The 22,916-nt window shown below is 44.6% G+C and overlaps 1 protein-coding gene across 1 annotated transcript in view; it reads left to right on the top strand.

The window, feature by feature from the left end:
* Positions 1-22,916, top strand: part of afap1 (actin filament associated protein 1) — a 331,909-nt gene that overhangs the window by 298,020 nt on the left and 10,973 nt on the right. The window contains exons 13-16 of the mRNA XM_068040149.1: positions 5,150-5,264; positions 10,817-10,981; positions 16,578-16,771; positions 19,179-19,343. Of these exons, the coding sequence (XP_067896250.1) occupies positions 5,150-5,264; positions 10,817-10,981; positions 16,578-16,771; positions 19,179-19,343 (639 nt within the window). The remainder of the gene's footprint in view (positions 1-5,149; positions 5,265-10,816; positions 10,982-16,577; positions 16,772-19,178; positions 19,344-22,916) is intronic.

Raw genomic sequence — 22,916 nt, 5'->3', positions numbered from 1 at the left:
AAATAGAGTGTGAGAGTAAACTTGCGAGGAACAAAAACTGACTGTAAAAGCTTCTATAAATATGTGAAGAGAAAAAGATTAGTGAAGACAAATGTAGGTCCCTTACAGTCAGAAACAGGGGACGTTATAACAAAGTGATTCTTGACAACGCAGCAGGCTGCTGACGGCATCTGACTGCGCCAACCTGCGCACGTGCACAAACGGGCTCCAGCTCTCTGCGCGTGCACTGTGTGCCAGATTGCCAGGACCGGTTGGCACATGCGCAGATGACGTCATCGCATAACGCGGGAGAGAGAGCAGCGGAGAAGCAGGGAGAGAGCAGGGTGGGGGAGGGGAAGCAGGGAGAGAGTGGGGTGCGGCGGGAAGCGGGGTGGGGGTGGAAGCAGGGAGAGTGCGGGTTGGGGGGGAAGCAGGAAGAGAGTGGGGTGGGGGTTAGTAGGGAAAGAGGGGGGTGGGTGGGGAAGCAGGGAGAGAGTGGCATGGGGGGGTGAAGCAGGGAGAGAGCGGGGTGGGAGGGTAAGCAGGGAGAGAGAGGGGTGGGGGGGGAGCGGAAGCAGGGAGAGAGCGGGGTGGGGGGGGGAAGCGGGGATGGAGCAGGGGGCAAGCAGGGAGAGAGTGACCTTGGTGGCGGCAGGTGCACTCTCCTCCTGCCTCCCCACCCACTCTCTCCGGCAATCCCCCACCCACGATCTCCGGCCATTCGCCCCCTGCCCGATCTCTCCAGCCATTGTGTGCTGCCATGTGTTTACGTTGCCTTTGTGTGATTATTTGAGCAGTGCCATCTTTAATCCTGGCAGCTGCCTGAACATTGCTGACTGTGACATTTAGTTGAACAGGCTGCATTTGTGCATGTGCCAGTGCAGCGCCACCTAGTGGTTGTGTTGTCAGCAAACACAGCCAAATTATAATGTGGAACAAATAAATGGCACAACAATTAAACACATGCTTTGGTTCTGTCTTCACAAAGGAGGACACAAATAACCTCCCAGAAATGTTAGGGAGCCAAGCGTCTAATGAGAGGGATAAACTGAAGGAAATCAGTATTAGTAAAAAAAATAGTGCTAGGGAAATTAGTGAGGTTAAAGGCTGATAAATCCCCAGCGCCTGATAATCTACATCCCAGAGTACTAAAGGGAAGTGGCCCTGGAAATAGTGGATGCATTGGTGGTCATCTTCCAAAACTCTATAGACTCTGGAGCAGTTGCTACAGATTGGAAGGTGGCAAATGTAACCCCACTATTTAAAAAAGGAGGGAGAGAAAAAACAGAATTACAGACCAGTTAGCCTTACATCAGTAGTGGGAAAAATGCTAGAGTCCATTATAAAGGATGTGCAAGCAGAACACCTGGAAAGCATAAATGGGATTAGACAAAGTCAGCATGGGTTTACGAAAGGGAAATCATGCTTAACAAATCTACTGAAGTTTTTTGAGGATGTAACTAGTAGAATAATTAAGGGAGAACCAGTGGATGTGGTGTATTTGGATTTTCAGAAGGCTTTTGATTAGATCCCACATAAGAGGTTAGTGTGCAAAATTAAAGCACATGGGATTGGGGACAATATACTGGCATGGATTGAGAATTGGTTGACACACAGGAAACAGAGAGTAGGAATAAATGGGTCTTCTTCTGGGTGGCAGGCAGTGACTAGTGGGGTATTGTAGGGATTAGTGCTTGGGCCCCAGCTATTCACAATATATATTAATGACTTGCGTGAGGGAACTAAATGTAACATTTCCAAGTTTGCAGATGACACAAAGCTGGGGCGGACTATGAACTGTGAGGAGGATGCAAAGAAGCTCCAATATGATTTGGACAAGTTGGGTGAGTGGGCAAATGCATGGCAGATGCAGTATAATGTGCATAAATGTGAGGTTATCCACTTTGGTTGTAAAAACAGAAAGGCAGATTATTATCTGAATGGTGATAGATTGGGAAAGGGGGAGGTGTAACGAGACCTGGGTGTCTTTGTACACCAGTCGCTGAAAGCATGCATTCAGGTGCAACAAGCAGTTTGGAAGGCGAATGGTATGTTGGCCTTCATTGCAAGAGGATTTCAGTACAGGAGCAAGGATGTCTTACTGCAGTTATACAAAGCCTTGTTGAGACCACATCTGGAGTATTGCATGCAGTTTTGGTCTCCTTATCTGAGGAAGGATGTTCTTGCCATGGAGAGAGTGCAAAGAAGATTTACTAGGCTGATTCCTGGGATGGCAGGATTGACGTATGAGGAGAGATTGGGTCGACTAGGCCTATATTCACTAGAGTTTAGAAGAATGAGATGGGATCTCTTAGAAACCTATAAAATTCTAACAGGACTAGACAGGCTAGATGCAGGGAGGATGTTCCCAATGGCTGGAAAGTCCAGAACCAGGGGTCATAGTCTTAGGATACGGGGTATGCCATTTAGAACTGAGATGAGGATAAATTTGTCCATTCGGAGGGTGGTGAATCATTGGAAATCTCTGCCCCAGAGGGCTGTGGAGGCTCAGTCGTTGAGTATGTTCAAGACAGAAATCGATAGATTTCTAGATATTGAAAACAAGGGATATGGGAATAGTGCAGGAAAGTGGTGTTGAAGTAGATCAGCCATGATCTTACTGAATGCCAGAGCAAGCTTGAGCAGCTGAATGGCCTACTCCTGCTCCTATTTCTTATGTTCTTACTAATCAGTTAAATTCTTGTGGTTTTCTGTTTCACCTCCTACTTTTCTCTTTTTATTCGACCACACTAAAATACTTGATTCTCTTCTTGTTTTCAGTTTTAATGAAGCATTAAACCCGAAATGTTAACCTCTCTTTTTCTCTTTACAGATCTTGGTTGTCCTGTTGTGTATTTCTGCTTTATGTTAATTATACATGTATTTCTTACTTCTAAATGCACACTGTGACATTTTGATACGCTTGGTCTGTATGCTGAGCATGATTTACTGCCTGGCACCCTGGAGAAACTTCTTCTGTGCTCCCTGTACGCCTCCTTATCATGGAGCTGAATATAATTTTTTTTAAATTACCCAGTTTGGGGATCCAGGGTAGTTATCCTGGCCTGCATACACCACCCCGCATTGGGACCCACTGGAACCCTTATCTCCCAGCATAGTGAATCCCTGGCCCTGCTCCCTGTTCAGCACTCTCTTTGGAAGGGGTAGACAAAAGCTCCATCCCTTTCAAGACTGAGCAGAAAATCCTGTATTAGGTTGAGACCTGGGGCTGAATTTTCCATGCAGGCATCTGAGCCCCGCTGTCCGATTCAAATGTAGGCCAGAAGCCCGCACCATGTGGGATTTTCCCTGCAATGGTCAATTAATGGCCAGAGGTCGGGCTTGCAATCCAACTAAGGATGGCAGACGGGCTCTCGAAGCTGAGGGACAATCAGAGACATTCAAGCTTGAAAGGAGCATCAAGCTGCGATGGAAGGTAATGAGGGAGAGGGCAGTTAAAAATGGAGGCGCCCTCTCTCCAACTTTTTAAACCAAAAAATGGCTTTTGCAGCCAGGCCACCACTGTGTCAGGGGAATCCCTCCACAGGGTGTCCTGCAGCTGCTGCTGCACTCAGGCAGGCAGGGAGAGCCTCTAGGCCTTCCTGGAGTGCTGGCACCCCCTCCTACCCACCCACCCCACCATGCCCTTGCCTGGTCTGCCATCAGGAGGCCGCCTCCAAGCAATTAAAGTTGCCCTGCCAGTGTGGGAACCTGGAGGCTGACTGGAAAATCCCAGTTGGCCTCCTTTAATTGGCCTTAAGTGGCCATTAATTACCTGGATCAGCTACCTGCTGCGTGCGGGTGGATAGCCCTGCTAACCCCCCTCCCCCAGCTGACCTCGACGAAAATGGCCCAGGGACAGGATGGAACTGGGGAACCGGCACAAAGGCTGGTGGCACTATTTTTAGCACTCTCCCTCCTCCACTCCCGGCCCTGGTGGGCCCAGTGGGTCTCAAAATCCATCCCTTGGTGTATCCAAGGTCCCAGCCTATTTCCGACCTGTTCCACTGGATTCCTGCTGAAATTACAACAGGAATCTGCTGAAGTAAATCCACCCCCTAAGTTTTTTTTATACATACAAGATAGTGAAAGAATTGTGTTTCAGCGTCAAATTTTGTCTGATTATACTTCTCTGTGAAGTTCCATGTTAATGCAAGCTGTTGTTGTCTTGAGGAAACTTACTCCACACAGTCTCCTAGTAGTCGGAGATTGAACTACATTGTGAATTCACATAGGACAATTAAATGAGAAATATTGACAAAGCTATTTATAGCAGTATATGCTGACACAAAATTGTGACCAGATATTTAGACAGGGAGTGTGCATCCTTCGGAGGTTTTTAATAGTATATAGATAACTGACTTCGCTAGCAATCACATTTTAGTGATCTTGTGCACATTGTTTACACATCAGTCTAATTTTTGAAGTACACACTGGTGGTAAGGAATGTTCTCTGCTCCAGGCGCACACTGGAAAAAATAAAGTCATTGCTTTGAACCTGAAATGTGTGAAACTGGTTTTCTGATTATGAAACGCTATTCAGAAATTCAGCTTCCTAATTAGGAAACATGTTTCAGAAAGATCAGCTTCAAAGGGGTAAGGACAGCAGGTTTCTTTCTCTAAAGGACATTAATGAACCAGCTGGATTTTTATGACACACCAATAGCTTCATGGTCACCACTACTGATAGTAACATTTTATTCCAAATTTATTTAATTGTTTTTTTGGCATCTCTCCATTTTCTATCCTGTTTGTCGTCAGGTCTGCTGCTCTATACAAGTATGGAAAGCTCTGAGGCCTCAACTAATGATGGACTCTGCCAGTCACTAGCTAGGAAGTGCATGAGATTTTGCCTCCTCTTCCCTTCCCATCTCCCCTCCACCTTCCACAGGGAAACTCCTGGCATCCACTCAGCATGTCCTCACACCAACATGACTGAAATTAGAAACTCAGTGATGAAACTGAACTTGCACTCTACTGTTAACGTGATGTTAGTGGTTTAAATCATTGCACAACCTTTTTATAATGGAGTCAGTCAGTTGGTGGGGTGTTGCACTTTTAAGATTATTGTGGGTATGTTTGTGGCAAAGCTAAGCAAAAAAACAAAGACAAGGAAATCCTAAGGAACATCATTAGGTATTTACTAATAGATGCTTATTTTCTTATTCAGGCGAAAGGAAAGAAAATGCCAACGATAGTAAATGGTATGACAACAAAGCAGAAGATCGGAAACAGTCAAGTGAAAAAAGCAAATCCTAGCACAAATGTTAAACGCACTGCATCAAGTAAGTCCTTCAGATTTTGTATCATATCATGCCATACATAACCAAATAATGACTATACAAACTCGTGTTGTTACCTGTTTTAAAAGAAGTTCTGCATGGCAATGATTTACAGACATTCTAATAGCTTGAGTTAATCACTGTGCTTGTTCCCAGATTGTAAATTATTCGAATATATTTGACACCAAAACAAAAATACATTACTTTTCTTCAGATTTAAATTGTGCGGTTCCTGTGCTTGAAACGTTGCAGTTTCTTGTGAATTTTTCCATACTACTGTCTGCACATTTTTTCCCCCATCCTCCTTCATCTCCACTGCTTGCTGGCCACAGTTCCACATCTTGCCTAAATGGTCATTCTTTGTGTTGGCCTGGCCAGTGAATGTTGGCAATTTGTTCGACCATGAGGAACATAACTGACAAGTACAATCACGTCCTCCTTCAGTGACAACACACAAGCACTTTCAACAGGGTTGTGTTGCTTTGCGGTGTGGCATGGGTTAGTGATTGGTTGGGAAATAGCACAGAGATAGTAGGAATAAAGGGAATGTGTCCCAATTGAAGGGATGTAACAAGTGGTGTTCCCCAGAGATCTTTACTTGGGCCTCAACCTTTCATCATATATATCGATGATTTGAATGAAGGAATAAAGAGTTGTATATCCACGTTTGCTGATGACACTAAGTTAGGAGGCACAGTAAAGACCAGGAAGTTACAAAGTACTTAGACGTAATAAATGAGTGAGTACAACTTGGGGAGATGGAGTTCAATGGGAAGCCATCCAGTTTGGATTCAAGAAAGACAAATCAGAATATTTTTTTAATGGTAAAATTCTAGGAACTTTGGAGAGTCAAAGGGATTTGGGTGTTCAGGTACACAAATTAGTTAAAGCTAGTGCACAGATAAAAAGTAATCAAAAAGGTGAATGGAGTGTTGGCCTTATCTCGAGAGGGCTGGAATTCAAAAGTGAGGAGGAGATGCTTCAGTTTTACAGAGCCTTAGTCAGACCCTCATCTGGAGTATTAGGTTCAATTTTGAACACCGTACCTCAAGATGGATATATTGAAGTGGGTACAGCACAGATTCACAGAATGATACCAGGGATTAACCTTGGTTTGTATATTCCCTTGAGTCTCGAAAGTTAAGGAATGATCTAATTAAGGTGTTTAAAATGATTAAAAGATTTAATAGGATTGATAGAGAGTAACTGTGATGGGGGTATCAAGAACAAGGGGGCATAATTCTAAAATTAGAGATATACCATTTAGGGGTGAAGTCAGGAAGCATTTTTTTTTCTCTACAAAGGGTAGCAAAATCCGGAGTTGCCTCCCCAAAAGGTGAGGTAGATGCGAGGATAATTGGAGCTTTCAGGAATGATATTAACAGATTTTTCTTAGCTAAGGGTATCAAGGGATATGGATCAAAGGCAGGTAAATGGAGTCGAGGTACGGATTAGCCATGATCTAGTTGAATGGCAGATCAGGCTTGAGAAGCTGAATGGCCTCTTCCTGTTCAATGGTCATCACTAGATTTTTGTCCATGTGATGATATGTTAACCCTGAATGGGATTTTTTTCCCTCACTCTCCAGCTTCAATTATCTTTGCACCTTAATTTGCCAGAAATACAAATTTGATAACAAATCAGAGAGGTTAAACATACAAACATATGAATTAGGAGCAAGAGTAGGCCACTCGGCCCCTCGAGCCTGCTCCGCCATTCAGGATCATGGCTGATCTGATTGTAACCTCGACCCCACATTCCTGACTACTCCCGATAACCTTTCACCCCCTTGTATATCAAGAATCTATCTACCTCTGCCTTAAAAATATTTAAAGACTCTGCTTCCACTGCCTTTTGAGGAAGAGAGTTCCAAAGACTCATGACCCTCTGAGAGAAAACATTTCTCCTCATCTCTGTCTTATATGTTACAAAGTCACCTGTTACTCTTCTAAACTCCAGTGGATACAAGCCAGTCCTGTCCAACCTTTTCTCATAAGACAACCTGCCCATTCCAGGTATTAGTCTAGTAAACATTCTCTGAACTGCTTCCAATGCACCTACATCCTTCCTTAAATAAGGATACCAATACTGTACACAATACTCCAGATGTGGTCTCACCAATGCCCTGTATAACAGAAGCATAACCTCCCTACTATGGTATTCAATTTCCCTCACAATAAATGATAACATTCCATTAACTTTCCTTAATACTTGCTGAACCTGCATACTAACTTTTTGCAATTCATGCACTAGGACACCCAGATTCCTGTGCATCTTAGATCTCGCAATCTCTTACCATTTAGATAATATGCTTCTTTTTTATTCTTCCTGCCAAAATGGACAATTTGACATTTTCCCACATTATACTCCACTTGTTAGATCTTTGCCCACTCATTTAACTTATCTATATCCCTTTGTAGTCTTTTCACAACTTACTTTCCTACCTATCTTTGTGTCATCAGCAAATATAGCAACCATACCTTCGGTCCCTACATCCAAGTCATTTATATAAATTGTAAAATGTTGAGGCCCCAGCACTGAACCCTGCGGCACACCAATTGTTACATCTTGCCAACCAGAAAATGACACATTTATGCCTACTCTCTGTTTCCTGTTAGCTAGCCAATCTTCTATCCATGCCAATATATTACCCGCTACACATTGAGGTTTTATTTTCTGGAATAACCTTTGATGTGGCACCTTAACAAATGGAAATCTAAGTACAGTACATCCACCAGTTCCCCTTTATTCACAGCATATGTTACTTCTTCAAAGAACGCCAATAAATTGGTTAAACATGATTTCCCTTTCACAAAACCATGTTGACTCTGCCTGATTAACTGGAATTTTTCTAAGTGCCCTGTTATAACATCTTTAATAATAGCTTCTATGTTGAGATAACTGGCCTTGAGTTTCCTGCTTTCTGTCTCCCTCCCTTTTTGAATAAAGGAGTTACATTTGCTATTTTCCAATCTAATGGAATCTTCCCCGAATCTATGGAATTTTGGAAAATTAAAACCAACGCATCAACTATCTCACTAGCCACTTCTTTTAGGACCCTAGAATGAAGTCCATCAGGACCCGGGGACTTGTCAGCCTGCAGCTCCAACAATTTTCTCAGTACCACTTCACTGGTGATTATAATTTTCTTAAGTTCCTCCCTCCCTTCCACTTCTTGATTTACAGCTATTTCTGGGATGTTATTTATAAAGGAGCATCTGGGACCTTGGTGAATGACAGGGTTAATAATCTACCTCCTTAACCAATACAATATGAGGATAGAGAAAGAAATAGTGAATGACAGAGAAGGAAATAGGGTGAGTCAAATTAGATACAAAAAGAGAAATAAAGAGAGGAAAAGTAAGATTGGATTGAGAGAAAAAGAGACTGAAAGAAAAAGCAAGAATAAAATTGTAAGTTTAAAACTTAATTTAAAATTTTTTTTAAACCTCTCGGAATAATTTATATCCTGTAGTAGTAAGATTCCACAGTTTCCATTGTTGCTTTCTGTGCCTCCAAGTTTAAGTGGCAGGTGTGGACTATTAATTTGGTCCTTTTTCATTCATTCATGGGATGTGGGCTTCACTGGCAAGACCAGCATTTATTGCCAATCTCTAATTGCCCTTGAGAAGTTGGTGGTGAGCCGCCTTCTTGAACCACTGCAATCCATGTGTAGGTAAACCCATAGAGCTATTAGGGAGGGAGTTCCAGGTTTTTGACCCAGTGACAGTGAAGGAACGGTGATATAGTTCCAAGATGTTCTGTGACTTGTAGGGGAATTTGCAGGTGATGGTGTTCCCATGCACTCTGCTGCCCTTGTTCTTGACGATGGAAGAGGTCGCAGGTGAAAGGTGCTGTCCAAGTAGGCATGGTGAGATTCCACAGTGCATCTTGTATGTGGTACACACTGCTGCCACTGTGTGCCAGTGGTGGATGGAGTGAATGTTTAAGGTGCTGGATGGGGTGCCAATCAAGCGGGCTGCTTTGTCCTTGATGGTGTCGAGCTTCTTAACAGTTGTTGGAGCTGCACTCATCTAGGTAAGTGGAGAGTATTCCATCACACTCCTGACTTGTCCCTTGTAGGTGGACAGGCTTTGGGGAGTCAACAGGTGAGTTAACTACAGAATTCCCAGCCTCTGATCTCCTCTTGGAGCCACAATATTTATACGGCTGGTCCAGTTAAGTTTCTGGTCAATGGTAACCCCCCCAGGTTGTTGATGGTGGGGGAATTCAACGATAGTAATGCCTTTGAATGTAAAGGGGAAGATGGTTAGATTCACACTTGTTTCAGATGGTCTTTGTCTGGCATTTGTGTGGCTCGCATCTAACTTGCCACTTATCAGCCCAAGCCTGATTGTTGTCCAGGTCTTGCTGCATGTGTGCATGGACTGCTTCAGTATCTGAGGAGTTGGGAATGGTGCTGAATGCTGTGCAATCACCAGTGAACATCCTCACTTTTCACCTTATGATGGAGGGAAGGCCATTTATGAAGCTACTGAAGATGGTTGGGTCTAGGACACTACTCTGAGGAACCTCTGCAGCGATGTCCTGGGGCTGAGATGATTGACCTCCAACAACCATAACCATCTTCGTTTGTGCTAAGTATGACTCCAGCCATGGAGAGTTTTTCCACTGATTCCCATTGACTTCAATTTTGCTAGGGTTTCTTGATGCCACCCTCGGTCAAATGCTAACTTGATGTCAAGGCAGTCACTCTCACCTCACCTCTGGAATTCAGTTTATTTGTCCATGTTTGGACCAAGGCTGTAATGAGATCTGGAGCAGAGTGACCATAGGGGAACCCAAACTGAGCATAGTCCTTACACCATGAAATAGGCATAACCTTCTGCTGTGAGCTTAATTTGTATTTAAGGGGGAAATGCAGCAATTTCTTGGCACTCATGGGGAGGCTGACAGTGATCTCCAGTTTTTGCAAGGTCAACAGCGGAGCAGTGCAAGTTGTAGAGCAGTTTATGACAATTCACAACTCACAGCATATCTCTTCCTCGCCACAAATTGCTAGGTTTTTTACACATTATTAATGGCATGTGCTGTGGGCTCACCATTAATTTTCCAGCAAATTCTAGACCATTGTATCTGCTTGTTTGCACCACATCTTTAAAGTGCAGTAAAATAAAACAATATACATATGATTATGCACATTGCTTCTCACAGATTCCCAGATCATTGTTTATCCTCCCACTCACCTTGTGCAATATTTGGACAACTTTGGAGAAATTACATGTTGCTTAAGTCAATGTTTAGTTGCTGTTCTGACTTATCAAACTGTCACTGTGGTATGTTCTACTAATAAATATCCTAAATGGTTATTAAATGGTTATTTTAATGGAACATCATATGATATAACAATAACACATGTTGGTGTTTTGGCGGTTTTCATAATGTTTTTAATAGTGACTTTGATTAATTGACTAATTTTTACCCGGGATGTTTACAAGTTGTTAGAGTTGGTATCATTTGGTGGAATGTTTCTGGCACCACTACTTTGCATCTTCAATCTAGAGATATTAAAAGACTTTGGGATTGATTTACAGATGCTGATCAATACAAATACGGTAAGAATCGTGTGGAAGCTGATGCAAAAAGATTACAATCAAAGGAAGAAGAGATGAAAAAGCAGAAAGAAATCCTACGCACCCGTCTGGCACAATTGAGAAAAGACAGAAGGGAGCTGAAAGCGGCTATTGAAACATGTACAGGTAATCATTTTAAATCTCTTATTCTATTAAAGAAAATGCTTCAGCTGCAAAGCTGTAAGATCAAAGACTCTGAAGTGAAGTTAATTGATTGTTGATCCTGCAAGAAAACTTTAACATATCTAATTGATCCTAATTAGAACAGACAAGCGAAGTCCATACTGAATTTTAACCTCATCCCTAGCTGAATTCATCGATAACATTAACCTTCTCCCTTCTCACCACAAATCTCATTCTATTTGCATTCCAGCTTCTACCAAGCTTAAGTATTTAAATACAAAATTTGAAAAGTTATCAGTTTGTGCATCGTGCCACTGAATGTTGACTCTTTTACTATTATTACTTTCTCACCCATTCCAATTTTTGGGTGGATCGTAAACTAGCTTCAGCTCCTGCTGCAAATAATCGGCTGCTTTATTAATATAGAGTAATCAAGCTCAAATGGCATAGTTACAACCCACAACTCAATTTCTGGCTCTGTCTACATTGCGACTGTCAATTGCTGCTCACGCCCACAAACTATGGGCATCACAAAATGGGAGGTGTCCATTTCCAACAATGTTTAAAGGGATGCTCAGCTGTTTCCAGGTTAGGCTGTAAAAAGTTTGGGGAGACATTCTGCATGTATTAGATAGCACTTATTTGCTACAATCTAAAACCATAAGGGGAATCTGGCATCATTTATTCATGTGTGTCCTGAAAATTCCACTCTGGCAACAGGATGAGTCAGAGCAACAGTGGGAGGGAAGAACAAATAGTGAGGAGGTTGGAGAGAGAGCAAATTGAGCAGGAATTCTTACCCTCCCAACAGATATTATGTACTGAGGTGAACGTGCAGGTCTCTGGGGAGCAGTCCATCAGTGGGCTGCGCTTCTCTGGAGAAGCTGCCAAATTTTTATCACCTGTTGCAGCAAGATCTGGAACTGACAGCCACAGCAAACATTGCATTGTCTGTTGTAGTCAAGGTCAGTGGAGCTGTGAGCTGCTTTGTCTCCCACTCCTTCCAGATTGCCATGGGTGCCATCAGTGGCATCAGTCAGTCTGCAGTTCATGCTTGCATTAAACAGGTGACTGCTGCCTTGTTTGATACAATGTCCGGAGTTTACGCTACCCTAACAAGCTGGATAGTGGCGGTGGGCGGGGTGGGGTGGTGGGTGGCGGCACAAAATGGAATGGGAGGCTCCGGGAAGCTTTCCCAAACTGCTCCCGCCTCTGCCCCTCCACCTTACATAGGGCGGGGGGGGGGCGACAAATGGCCCGCCCGTCCCAGGCCAATCAAGGCCCCTAAATGCCCACTTAAGGGCCTTCGCCGGCCTCCACGTGGATTTTATGCGTGGCAAGCGGAGCCAGGAAAAGCAGCCTGGGAAAAGTAGGCAACTTCCGATCGTCTTGGGGGGGCCCTGCTAATCGGGCACAGGGTGCCTGATGGAGGACTGCCCCCACTGCCCCAACCACCCCCAAGACCCAACATGCCCCCCTTCCCCCCCAAACGAGCACCCTTACCTCGCCAGGACCTGACTGATTACCCTCAGGTGAGGCAACCCAAAACTTACCTGCCTTCCTGGCTGCCAGGCATCTTCTGTGCATGCTGGGCTGCAGCCCCAATAGTGGCCACCACTCCCGATGGTGCTGCTGGGACTAAGAGCTGCCCGCCCGCTGATTGACTGCCAGCTCAATGAGGTGGGACTTCTTCCCTCAAGCAGGTGGAAGTCCCGCCTCGGAACATTTAAATACTGGGGACCCGTAAACTATGAAATGGATCCTCAAGTGAAGCAGAAGCGGGATCTCCACCGACTTTTACGTCAAAAAATTCCAGCCAATAAATGCTTTCATCGCTTTCCCTGAAGCAGCAACAGTAGCAGACTGGCTTCCTCAAAAGGATGCAGGTTTCTTCAGAATTTTCATGGAAAAAGGGGGAGAGTTGATAATACAGTGTTAGGGCCGAATTTACAGGGGCATGTGGGAAACCTTCCAATTTCTCATTTAGCCAGTATGTCCGAGTGACATGATTTCCCCTAAATCCAAGTCCTTATTGGCTGTACATAGATCATTCTGTGGGCTTTTTCACATGACCTCATTACTATCATGAATTGCAAGGATTTAACAATCCATTAATGAACAACTGTTGTGTGATAATCAGGTGTGCATCTTACAAATAGAATAAAAGAATTGTTACAACATAGAAAGAGGCCATTCAGACCATCGTGTTGGTGCTGGCTCTCTGCAACAGCAACTCAGCTAGTCCCATGCCCCATCCCTGTCCCCGTGGCCCAGCACTTTTTTCTCTTATCTAATTCTCGCTTGAAAGCCACAATTAAATCTGCCTCCACTACAGCCTCAGGCAGTACATTCCAGATCCTGACCACTCACCGCATTAAAAAAAGTTTTTCCACATGTTGCCATTGAGGTGCAGTGGAGATTTACCGGAATGGCTCCAGGGATGGAGGGCTTTTATCTACAAAGCTAGGTTGGAGAAGCTGGGGTTGTTCTCCTTGAAGGGAGATTTAATAGAGGTGTACAAGATTATGACAGGTTTAGATAAGGTAGACAAAGAAAAGCTGTTCCCAGATGGTATAAGGACAAGGCAACACAAATTTAAGGTTTTGGGCAAGAGATGCAGGGGGATGTGAGGAAGAACCTTTTTTTATGCAGCAAGCAGTAATGATCTAGAACTCACTGCCTATGAGGGTGGTGGAAGTGGAGACGATCAATGATTTCAGCAGGAAATTGGATGGGCACTTGAGGGAAATAAACTTGCAGGGCTAGGGGGATAGAGCAGGGAAATGGGACTGACTGAATTGCTCTACAAAGAGCCAGCATGGAATTGATGGGCTGAGTGGCCTCCTTCTGTGCCATAATTTTGCAATGACTTCTCCTTTTGCCGATCACCTTAAATCAGTGTCCTCTAATTCTCGACCCTTCCGCTAATGAGAACAGTTTCTCCCTATCGACTCTGTCCAGACCCTTCATGATTTTGAACACCTCTATCAAATCTGCTCTTAACCTTCTCTTCTCTAAGGAGAATAACCCTAGTTTCTCCAATCTATCCACATAACTGCAGTTTCTCATTCCTGGACCCATTCTCGTCAACATTTTCTGCACCCTCTCTAAAGCCTTCACATACCTTCCTAAAATGCAGTGCCTAAACCTGAACACAATACCCCAAATGAGGCCAAACCAGTGCCTTATAAAGGTTCATCATAACGTCCTTGCTTTTGTACTCTATGTCTCTATTTATAAAGTCCAGGACCCCATATGCCTTTTCAACTACTTCCTAACCTGCCCGACCCTTTCAGCGATTTGTGCACATGTACCCCAAGGTCTCTCTGTGCTTGCACCCCCTCTAGAATTGTACCCTTTAGATTATATTGCCTGTCCTCATTCTTCCTATCAAAATGTACTACTTCACACTTTTCTGCATTAAATTTCATCTGCCATGTGTCCGCCCATTCCCCCAGCCGATGTCCTGTTGAAGTCCATCACTGTCCAAGTTTTGTGTCATTTGCAAATTTTGAAATTATGCCCTGCACACCCAAGTCTATACATATAAAGAAAAGCAGTGGACCCAGTACCAACCCCAGGGGAATCTCACTGTATACCTTCCTCCAGTTTCCTGTCACAGCCAACTTCGTATTCATGCTGCCACTGTCCCTTTAATTCCATGGGCTTCAACTTTGCTGACAAGCCTATTATGTGGCACTTTATCAACTGCCTTTTGGAAGCTAATGTACACCACATCAACAGCATTACCCTCATCAACCCTCTCTGTTACCTTATCAAAAAAATGCAGTCAAATTAGTTAAACACGATTTGACTTTAACAAATCCGTGCTGGCTTTTCTTAATTAATCCACACTTGTCCAAGTGACTATTAATTTTGTCCTGGATTATAATTTCTAAAAACTTTCCCACCACTGAGGTTAAACTGTTTTTGGGTTTGCCGTGCACCCTTTTTTGAACAAGGATGTATCATTTGCAATTCTTCAGTCCTCTGGCACCACCCCTGTACCTGAGGAAAATTGGAAGATTATGGCCAATACCTCCACAATTTCCACCCTTACTTTCCTCAGCATCCTCGGATACATTCCATCTGTTCCTGGTAACTTACCAACTTTAAGTACAGGCTAATAAGGTGGTCATTGGCTGAGTTAAATTTATTCTGCTGTTTGTGGATAGAACTTACCGCAGTAAGCTTCCATATTGTTGGGTAGATGCTAGTGTCATAGCTGTACTGCAACAGCTTGGCTAGGGGAGCTAGTCTCTGGTGTACAGGTTTTTGCACTACAGCTGTGATGTTATCAGGGTCCATGGCCTTTGCTGAAACTATGCACCTTCTTAGTATCATGTGAAGTGAGCTGGATTATGTGGATACAGGCATCTGTGATAGTGGAGCCTAAAGGAGGAGGCTGAGTAGAATGGTCCACTTGGCACCTTGCGCTTGCAAACAGTTCACTCTTGTCTCTCGGGCTGCAATATGGTTGAGCTGGGAATGCTCATGGAGCCTACTGTTCTGTTAGTTGCCTGATTATCCATGGCTATTCTCAACTGGATATCGTAGGGTTACAGACCTTTCCTCTGATCCATTGATTTTCCAACCTCTTTGCTTTGCCAATAGCCTGCTGCCTTCAGTATATATTGATAATCTCATAATAAAATATGCCCAGTGCTGGTCCTGATATGCCATTCTACACTCCACATTGAACTTCACCCAGGGATGGTGATCCGTTGTGCCAGACCGTGAGGTTACAGATTGTGCTGTATGCAGTTCTGCTGATGATAGCCCATAGCAGCTCATAGATGCTCAGTTTTAGACTGCTGCATCTATATGTCCCATTTGGCACAGAGGTAGTACCACACTACATGAGGGAGAATGCCCTCATGGTGGAGTTGAAATGCTGTCTTCGCAAGGCTAGTGTAATGGTCACTTGTAACAGTGCTACCATAGATGTGCGTGTCTGCATGGCGACTGTGATGGTAATCGTCAAGTTTCCTTGACCTGATCCATGAGACTTTGCAGGATCCGCAGTCAATGTTGAGGATTCCCAGTGTCAGTTCACTCAGAGAAGGTGATCTGTTTAGCTGCCTGTAACATCCCTCCCTTCCCCATGCCATAAGGCCAAGTTTTCCCCCTTCACTTCTCATGCCCTCTCTGAGTTCATTTTTATTATCTGTCGACTACTTAGTTGGCTTAATGCTCGCTCCTCATTGGTTAGGAGCAACTCCCGTATTGACTTCTCTAGTGTGAGTTCCTTCACCTCCAGTTGGAGAAAAGGCTCTTGAAGCACTCCAATAAACTCCCACCTGCATATACTAGAAAGATTAAAATATCCTATGATTACAACTGAAACCTTAGCTATAATCTTTTTTATTACTCCCACAACAGAACACTCACTTGTTTTATTTTACACTAGCCTGTAATATTTCTACCACTAACCTTGTTTTCACTATCTTCTGGAACTATCCAAAGAGACTCTGGCAGTAATTTTGACGTAATGCACTCAGTGGGAATGGGACAGGTTTGGGTCAGGTGCTCAGTTTATACTCCACTCAGTTTAATGCTCCTTTGTCATTGGACTTTTCATTTTTAAATGAAATAATAGGTAAGAAGACTCAGGCTGCTCTAGAGACAAAGCTAAAGAAATTAGAGGAGGAGTGCAAGATGAAAGAGACTGAGCGTGTGAACTTGGAATTGGAGCTGACAGAAGTAAATGAAAGCTTGAAGAAAGCTCTCGCTGGAGGGCCCACACTGGGCCTCACAATAGAACCAAAGTCATCAAGAACCTCCAGCCCACAGGTAAAGACAAATGCACAACGCATCAAAAATTGTATTGCACAGACTGGATGGACCAAAGGGGCTTTTCTTGTCCACCATTGTTCATATATTAATGAACAATCCAGACTTAAAATACAGCCTTTTTAAATGTGTATAAAATCTGGCAGTGAATTCCTGACTAGTCATAATGTCAGTTGCTTCCTTAGAAATTTCCCAATCACATTATATCACATTTTCATTTTTATTAAGTTAAATTTCACAATTTACAATAGGTTTTGCACTGATGACCTTTGGATTGCTGCTGCAGTCCCATGTTCTTTCTTGTTAATAGGAACTTATGCATGAAATAGACATTCATCTAGGGACCTGAAATGGAAAGTATTTCATCTTCACAACAAAAACTTCTTGTATTCATTTAGAGCCTTTAGCATAATAAAGCATCCCAAGGCACTTCACAGGAGTGTTATAAAGCAAAATTTGACACTAAGCAGCCATATAAGGTAATATTGGGACGGATGGCCAAAAATTTAGTCAGAGGTAGGTTTTAAGGTGGAAAGAGAGGTAGAGAAGCAGAGATATCTAGGGAGGGAATACCAGAACTCAGGACCTAGGCACCTGAAGGCACGGCCAGCAGTGGTAGAACAATTAGAATCGGGGATGCACAAGAGGCCACAATTAGATGAGCACAGATATCTCAGAAGGTTGTGGGGCTATTTGAAAAACTAAGCATTGCTTAACCAGGAGCCAATGTAAATCAAACATAGGAGTGATGAGTAAACAGGACTTGGTGCAAGTAAAGACATGGGCAGCGGAGTTTTGGATGGCCTCAAGTTTATGGAGGGTAGTATGTGGGAGGCCATCCGGGATTGCATTGGAATAGTCAAGTCTAGAGATAACAAAGGCATGGATGAAGGTTTCAGCAGCAGATGAGCTGAGGCAGAGGCGGAGGGGGCAATCGTACTGAAGTGGAAATAGGCAGTCTTGGTGATGGTGCGGCAATGTTGTCGGTAGCTCATCTCGGGATCAAATGTAACACCAAGGTTGCGAACAGTCTGGTTCAGCCTCAGAGAGTAGCCAGGGAGAGGAATGGAGTCAGTAGCTAGGGAATGGAGTTTGTAGCAGGGGCTGAAGATAATGGCTTTGGTCTTCTCAATATTTAATTGGAGGAAATTCTGCTTGTCCAGTACTTGATGTTGGACAAGCAGTCTGATAATTTAGCAACAATGGAGGAGTCAAGAGAAGTGGTGGTGAGGTAGATTTGAGTGTCATCAGTGTACATGTGGAAAGTAACGTGTTTTCGGATGATGTTGCCGAGGGGCAGCACGCAGATTAAAAAATAAGAGGGGGCTGCCATTGCACGTGATGTTCTGGCTACGATTAAATAGATAACGCTGGAATCAGGTGAGTGCATTCCCCCACCCCTCCTCCCCAAGCTGGATGACAGTGGAGAGACATTGGAGGGGGATGATGTAGTTAACCATGGGCTGCAGTAAGGTCGAGAAGGATGAAGAGGGAAAGTTTACCTTTGTCACAGTCACATTGGATGTCATTTGTGATTTTGATCATAGCTGTTTCGGTTCTGTGGCAGGGGCAGGAAGCTGATTGGAGGGAGTTAAACATGGAATCACAGGCAAGATAGGCATGGATTTTGGAGGTGACAACACGTTTAAGGACTTTGGAGAGGAAAGGAAAGTTGGCGGTGGGGCAGTAGTTTGCAAGGATGATGGAGTCGAGAGTTTTTTTGAGGAGAGGCGTCACGAAGGCAGATTTAAAGGAGAAAGGGACAGTACCTGAAGAGATAGAACAGTTAACAATATTGGCTAACGTGGGGACCAGGAAGGGATGTTGGAAGGTTAGTGGGAATAGTGTCAGGGGAGCAGGAGATGGATTTGATAGACAAAATGAACTTGGACAGAAAAAAAGAAAAAGCAATAAGGCACATTAGAATAAAATTACACCGAGCCTTGCAACAGGAAAGAAGGAAAATCGACAGCGGCTTCAGGCTAAAAGGTCGTTATGGCACGTTTTCAGGTGTGTTACTGACAGAACACACACACAGTGCCTACCCAAAGCAGGAGGCCCAAGACTCACCCGAACTTAGCCCTCGGGCCTCATTGTAAGAACTTTGACAAGTTGCCTCCACAGGCAGCTCACCCATTTCAGTCTATTCAATTTGGGGTCACCTGCCTCACTGACAGCAGCTTTTGGACAAGTTCTGGTGGGAGAAAACAGTTGAAGAGGGAACGAAAGAGGACTACAACGACCCTCAGAAGTCGAGAGGAGTACTCCAACTCCTTTTGGCTGCTCGTGAAACTTTTTTTTAAATCACCTTTTATTGGTGGCTGCTTGTGAAGCGCATCCATGGCAGGATGGGTGGGGTAACCTCTGAATTTGAAATAATTATTGCATTATTTATGGTTCTTTCCAGTCTCCTGTGCTCATGCATCGCACCCTGGACAATTCTCCAGTTTCTAGCTGTGATACAAGCGACACTGAGCCATCGTCACTGCCTGTGAATGCAGCAGCTCTTGGAAGAAGACCAACTTCCATGGTTTCTTCCCCAAGCCGAGGCCACGTGCGCAGGAAGGCCAAGGTACACAAGACTAACAGAACATTGCTTATCACATCAATTCATAGAAACACTCTGTTGCAAATTTCTGAAATGTAAGCAGGTGTGCTGCCTTAGCAATTGGGAAACATTGCACAAAAAGCACAATTTTGCCCGGGATGCCTCATGTCTTGCACTTCGACTACTGGTATTAATTCCATGAGAATACACAATGTGAAGTTATACTGTACATTCACACTGCTCTCAAATCATGGAAAGCAGAACTCTGTGTATGTGTCCTGATATGTTCTGTAGCAGCATATATCTTGTGTGGGTTGAACAGTATCACACAGTGAGCCCTGAATTTGCAAAAAGGTTGTCTTCAGCCATTGAGGCCATTTCTCCAGAGTTCCACCAAAGTTCCAACAGGAGATCCCCCACAGAAATTCAGGGTCAACACTTTGTAGCAAAAGGAAATTTGTTCTCGGACTGTGGGTGACATAGCAGTAATTAATACCCACTGGTAGTAGCCTTGAGGGCATTATGGCCCCAGTATTTGTGGGGAGGGAGTGGGAGAGCGCAGTATTGGGAGAAAAACATGAAAGGCCCAGGGACATGGAGAAACTGACAACATTAATGGCAGGACCTCATTACTATTTCCTACACAGCAGTGGGCCAGATTGACAGGATGACCTCCCTGGCAATTGGAAGATATCTGGGCTTGGTGGGGTGGGGTGTGTGGTGATTGGTGGTGGTAGAGGGGTCAGAGTCCAGCAATCAGGAGCAAGAGAGGGAGAGATCAGGGCTTGGAATCAGTCCTCAGGATCAAATGGGGTTGGAGCCTGGCAGGAGGCTCACGATTGGCTGGGTTGTGGTGCAGGTGGGGGTCACGGGTCGCAGCAGTGAGGAGAGGTGATGATTGGCTGAAGGGTTATGAATGCTTCCTTGAGGGGCACAACTGCTCCTCCTGGCCCACAAGAGTGCTGTAAAAAACACTAATCTACTGGAGCTGCGTGCTCCCGCTTCTCTTTCGCTGCCAGGTTTCCTGAGACCTGGGAAACCCAGCTGGTAAATGTTACATTTAAATCAGGATTCTAACTACATTGTGGGAACCTAATTTAAATATAATAATGAAGTGTCTCACCTCTCCAAGATGGGCGACGAAGTCTGCTGTTGTAAACATAGCGGCAGGCACATACCTAGCGGGTCAGGGATGCATTCTTCGATTTTTAATTTTTAACCAATCCTCCCCCGCCTGATGTGGGGGATTAGTATCGAGCCCGAAGAGTCAACTGAAGTTACATTTAGGCCCAATCAGAAAGGGATGACTGGTTCCCTTTCCCAAAAGACATTAGTGAACCAGTTGGATTTTTACACATAAAGGGTGGTAAAAGTGCGGAATGTTCTTGCACAAAAAGCAGTAGACGCTCGCTCAATTGATAATTTTAAATCTGAGATTGATAGATTTTTGCTAGACAAGGGATATGAAGCCCAGGCAGGTGGATGGAGTTAAGATACAGATCAGCCATGATCTCATTGAATAGCAAATAGGCATGAAGTGCCAAATGGCCTCCTCCTGTTTTCATCTTCCTAACTCAACAGCTTTTATGATTTTATTCTAATGCCAGCTGACAAATTACCCAACTTATTGAAGTTGGGTTCACAGCTTACTGTGTTGGGATTTGAACTCATGACCTTTAGATTGCTAGTAACATAGCGACTAGGCGACCACATTCTCTTATGTAGCAGGGTCCCTTCCCAGCTAAAATGTTCTATCAATCTCTTTCCTTTCGGTGAGAAAGTGCAGTTTGGCTTCCATTCTGTTTGATAATTAAACATAGAAACATAGAAAATAGGAGCAGGAGTAGGCCATCTTATAAAAGACGTGATGAAGGAAAATTGGGGGAGGCGAGTAATTTTAATTTAACCCACCAGGCAGCAAACTGATGGGATCGGCTCAGCCACACATTTTACACCCCATCCATTGTTATCAGTTTCCCACTGGGCAGGTTAGGTTAAAATGGCCATCCCCTCCCCCCCATCGCCAGATGGGTAGCTTGATTAAACTCAAGTGGAACACATATACAGGTGCAAGCAGGACTTAATGAATAACATATATCTCGATCCTAAAGGAACCATTTAAAATTCATAGTACAATTAAAAAACACACAATTCTCTGCTTGCTTTGACTCTGATTTCATGATCAGCGGCAAAGCATTGCTGCTTATTATTGACCTCGAAGAAAACTGCCCACAAAGACCTCGCGATCTCTGTGGTGTGGATTTCACCTTTCCTGACGTTAGTTTGAATCTGATGCCAAACCAAGGGGGTCTCTAGGCACCCAGCAACAGTGATGTCATCAAGAGGGTTGAGCAGCCAATCATATTGCAGAATTCTCAGACTGCAAACCAGGAAGTTAAATGCACTGATTATCCTTCACCTTCTAATATAAGGCTGTGTTTGCTGACAACATAACCACTAGGTGGCGCAGCACATGCGTAAATGCAGGCTCTTCAACTGGAATGTCAATGTCTGCGACGTCCAGGCAGCTGCCAGTATTAAAGATGGTGCTGCCCAATTTATCACAGGAAATTCTTATGGCTAGATCGTTCGAGCAAACTAACCTTACATTAAGTTGCGTGGAAGCCCAGTAATATGCTACTATATAGTTATAGGATACTAACTGTAATCCTCAGATCCATTTAATATTCCAGTAATCCTATTAAATACAAAAGGAATTTTATGATTGAATTTCCATTGGAAGATAGTGAATTGGCACCCCGATCGATGGAAAAGAAAATCGGGCAGAGTATAAAATGTGCTGGCAATTCATTCATATAACTGACCAGGACTGATTTCACCCAAACGCAGCGACTAGCTCCCGCCCCATTAGCCGCTCTCCCCTTTTGGTAACTCACTTTCTCCCCCTCCTCCCTACCAGCTGCTTCCCATCCCCCGTCAGCTGCTCGCTCCAGACCTTGCTGCTCCATCCACTCCTCTAGCCGATAGTTCCCCTCTCGCGCCACCCCACTTTCTGGCTGTTCGTTCAACTGCTTCCCCCCTCCTCCAGCCCCTCGCTCTAGGCTGCGCTGCTTCCCTCCTCTCGGCCACTCCCACGTTTGAACAACCCCACGCACTGCCCGAAGAAGCAAGGCGGGCTGCAAGGAGTGATGGGGCCGTCTTAGAAGGAAGTAGCTGAAAGGAGAAAGGCGGGGTGGGAGCACCGGTGGGGGGGGCGAGCAGCCGGAGGGCGGGGTGGCGCGAGCGGGGAAAAATCGGCCAGGGAAGTTGGGGGGGAGCAGCAAGGTCTGGAGCAAGCAACTGAGGGGAGAAAGCATCGAGGCCTGGAGCGAATTGCCGAGGGGGGAGAGCGGCTAGTGGGGCAGGAGCGAGTGACGGAGATCGAGCTCCAGCCTCAAAGTCTCCCATTCAGCTAGTTCCTCCAGCCGAGTGGGGGGCTGGATACCCGATGACGCTTTATCGCGCAGGCGCGAAGATGGACCCGGCGCAGATATGCAATGATGTTGGCGCTGCGCGATGATGTCATCCTGCGCACGCGCCACTTAGTCCTGGCAAGATGTAGCTGCGCATGTGCGCAACCTGGCGCACTTTGATGAC

This window comes from Heterodontus francisci, chromosome 1 (genome assembly GCF_036365525.1).
Source record: "Heterodontus francisci isolate sHetFra1 chromosome 1, sHetFra1.hap1, whole genome shotgun sequence".
Classification (NCBI taxonomy): domain Eukaryota; kingdom Metazoa; phylum Chordata; class Chondrichthyes; order Heterodontiformes; family Heterodontidae; genus Heterodontus; species Heterodontus francisci.
Note: the sequence above shows the minus strand (reverse complement) of the source record. Positions and strands in the feature narration are given on the sequence as shown.